Source organism: Morus notabilis, unplaced genomic scaffold, assembly GCF_000414095.1.
Source record: "Morus notabilis unplaced genomic scaffold, ASM41409v2 C11450079, whole genome shotgun sequence".
Taxonomy (NCBI): Eukaryota; Viridiplantae; Streptophyta; class Magnoliopsida; order Rosales; family Moraceae; genus Morus; species Morus notabilis.
The window spans coordinates 1-2,020 of record NW_010387447.1 but is presented as its reverse complement, the minus strand read 5'-3'; the positions used below and the strand labels follow the sequence as shown (position 1 = coordinate 2,020).

The window sequence follows — 2,020 nt, the reverse complement described above, 5'->3', positions numbered from 1 at the left end:
TTATATTTGGCTGGAAATAGAAAGATGACAGAAGGAAGGACGTATTCGACAAATACACTGTGCATGCATAAATACATACTAGTATATTGGAAAATTTTTGCGTGTGTGTTTGTGTCTTTATATTGTAAAAATAAGGTTTGTAGAAACTGATCCTTGATTTGAGTTGTCAATTTACCATTGGTACAAATACACACAAAAAAAGAGCGTGTTTTGTTGAGTTAGCAGACATTTTTTGATCTGTGGAAGCCTTTTTTTTCCCAGGTAAAAGAGCCTGCGTGCATGGATATTTGTTTTGTTTCGATCATGTCCGATTGTTGTCTAATAAATATGAGGTATTCAACTAGAAATTTCATCTGATGTGTTATAGTGTTTCCAGACAGGAAGATGCACAGGAGTTTCTCAGCTCTGTCATGGATAGAATGCATGATGAACTACTCAAGCTTGAAGGACAACGCTGGACTGCTGTTGGGAGTAAATCATCTGTAGTATCGTCTTCAGAAGAAGATGAATGGGAGACAGTTGGCCCAAAGAACAAATCTGCAGTGACAAGAACACAAAGTTTTGTTCCTTCGAAACTAAGTGAAATATTTGGAGGACAATTGAGAAGTGTGGTGAAGGCAAAAGGTATATTAGCATTTTGTGTTTTTCGGCTTTTCTAGCATGTTCAGTTTTGCATTTAGGGTTTGGCAAATCAAGTAGTTATGCATCATCTACGAATAAGATTGAACTCCATCTTGTGCTAGTGGCCTATTTCTCTTGCCTATTACACCACTAATCATGCAGTGTGCTATGCATTTGTGGTTCTAATCAAGATTTTTGCGTTATGCAGGAAACAGAGCTTCTGCTACTGTTCAACCATTTCTATTGCTCCATCTTGATATTCACCCTGAAGCTGTACATACTATTGAGGATGCACTTAAGCTGTTTTCTGCACCAGAAACTCTCGAGGGCTATCGAACATCAACGACTGCGAAGGTATTGTACTGCCATGAAGACGGGGAAGATTATCTGCATTCTTTCCATGCTGGACATGCTATAATGACGGGCAATTGTGCCATTGTTTGTTAATTTTTGTAAATGGAAATAACTTTTTTTCTGGTTTCCATGATCTCTCATTTGTCTTTTATCATCATGCTTTTTAGGGAGGTGTCGTGACTGCAAGTAAATCAACTAAAATCCAATCACTTTCGAAGATAATGATACTGCACTTGATGCGCTTTGGTTATGGAAGCCAAGGAAGCACTAAGTTGCTCAAGCCTGTGCATTTCCCGCTTGAGTTGGTCTTAAGCCGTGAATTGCTCGTTTCTTCATCTACTGAGGTAAATGCTTCTCCCGACCCTTGTGCGTATGGTCTGTCAGTACCATACATTGTGGAGTTACATTACTCGCTATTTTGGTTTTATTAACACCCTTTAAAAGACTGCTTCCATTTCCTTACCTTAACTTGTATTCCTTGGTACTCACATTTCAGTTACCAGTTTTTCACCGTGTAATCGAGTTGCGTTCTCGGCTTATTTGTTTGTTGTGTTTGCTTTCTTCCAGGGCCGAAAATATGAACTTGTTGCTACAATAACTCACCATGGGAGAGAGCCATCAAAGGGGCACTATACTGCAGATGCGTGCTATGCGAATGGTCAGTGGTTGCGGTTTGATGATGCGTCTGTAACACCAATTGGCACGAATAAGGTCTTGCATGATCAAGCATATGTCCTTGTCTACAAACAATTATAGATGGCTAATGAGAAGTTTTTGTCATTAACTTCCCTCTAAGAGGGGATTTGTCTCATTAATGATGGGGCTGATCTGCTTACACTAATTAAATGTCATGTCAGGGCCAAAATTTTGGCATATAGCCAGTGTGTAGCAAAGGAGCTAGACAAGTTATGGAAATTTGAATGTGATTATTTATTCAAGTTTTATGTCTTGTGATTTTGTAAGTATACAAATAAAGCTTGAAAGGCGAAGATGTAGAAAATGAATTGAGAGGCCGTCATGAAAGAGGAAAAAGAAAAAGAAGGCC

The 2,020-nt window shown here is 38.8% G+C and overlaps 1 protein-coding gene across 1 annotated transcript; it reads left to right on the top strand.

The window, feature by feature from the left end:
- Positions 1–380: 380 nt before the first annotated feature.
- Positions 381–2,014, top strand: LOC112095269 (ubiquitin carboxyl-terminal hydrolase 24-like). Its single transcript, XM_024176951.1, has 4 exons — positions 381–624; positions 830–975; positions 1,143–1,319; positions 1,543–2,014. Exons 1-4 carry the CDS (start codon positions 411–413, stop codon positions 1,729–1,731), a joined length of 726 nt encoding a protein of 241 aa, XP_024032719.1. The 5' UTR covers positions 381–410; the 3' UTR covers positions 1,732–2,014.
- Positions 2,015–2,020: the final 6 nt, after the last annotated feature.

What these genes read in the sequence shown, in the direction of transcription:
- LOC112095269 (XM_024176951.1), top strand. Translation starts at nt 411, where the DNA reads ATGGATAGAATGCATGATGAACTACTCAAGCTTGAAGGACAACGCTGG. An exon ending in AAGTGTGGTGAAGGCAAAAG is followed by an intron (nt 625 to 829) that starts GTATATTAGCAT and finishes TGCGTTATGCAG; the next exon opens with GAAACAGAGCTTCTGCTACT. An exon ending in TCGTTTCTTCATCTACTGAG is followed by an intron (nt 1,320 to 1,542) that starts GTAAATGCTTCT and finishes GCTTTCTTCCAG; the next exon opens with GGCCGAAAATATGAACTTGT.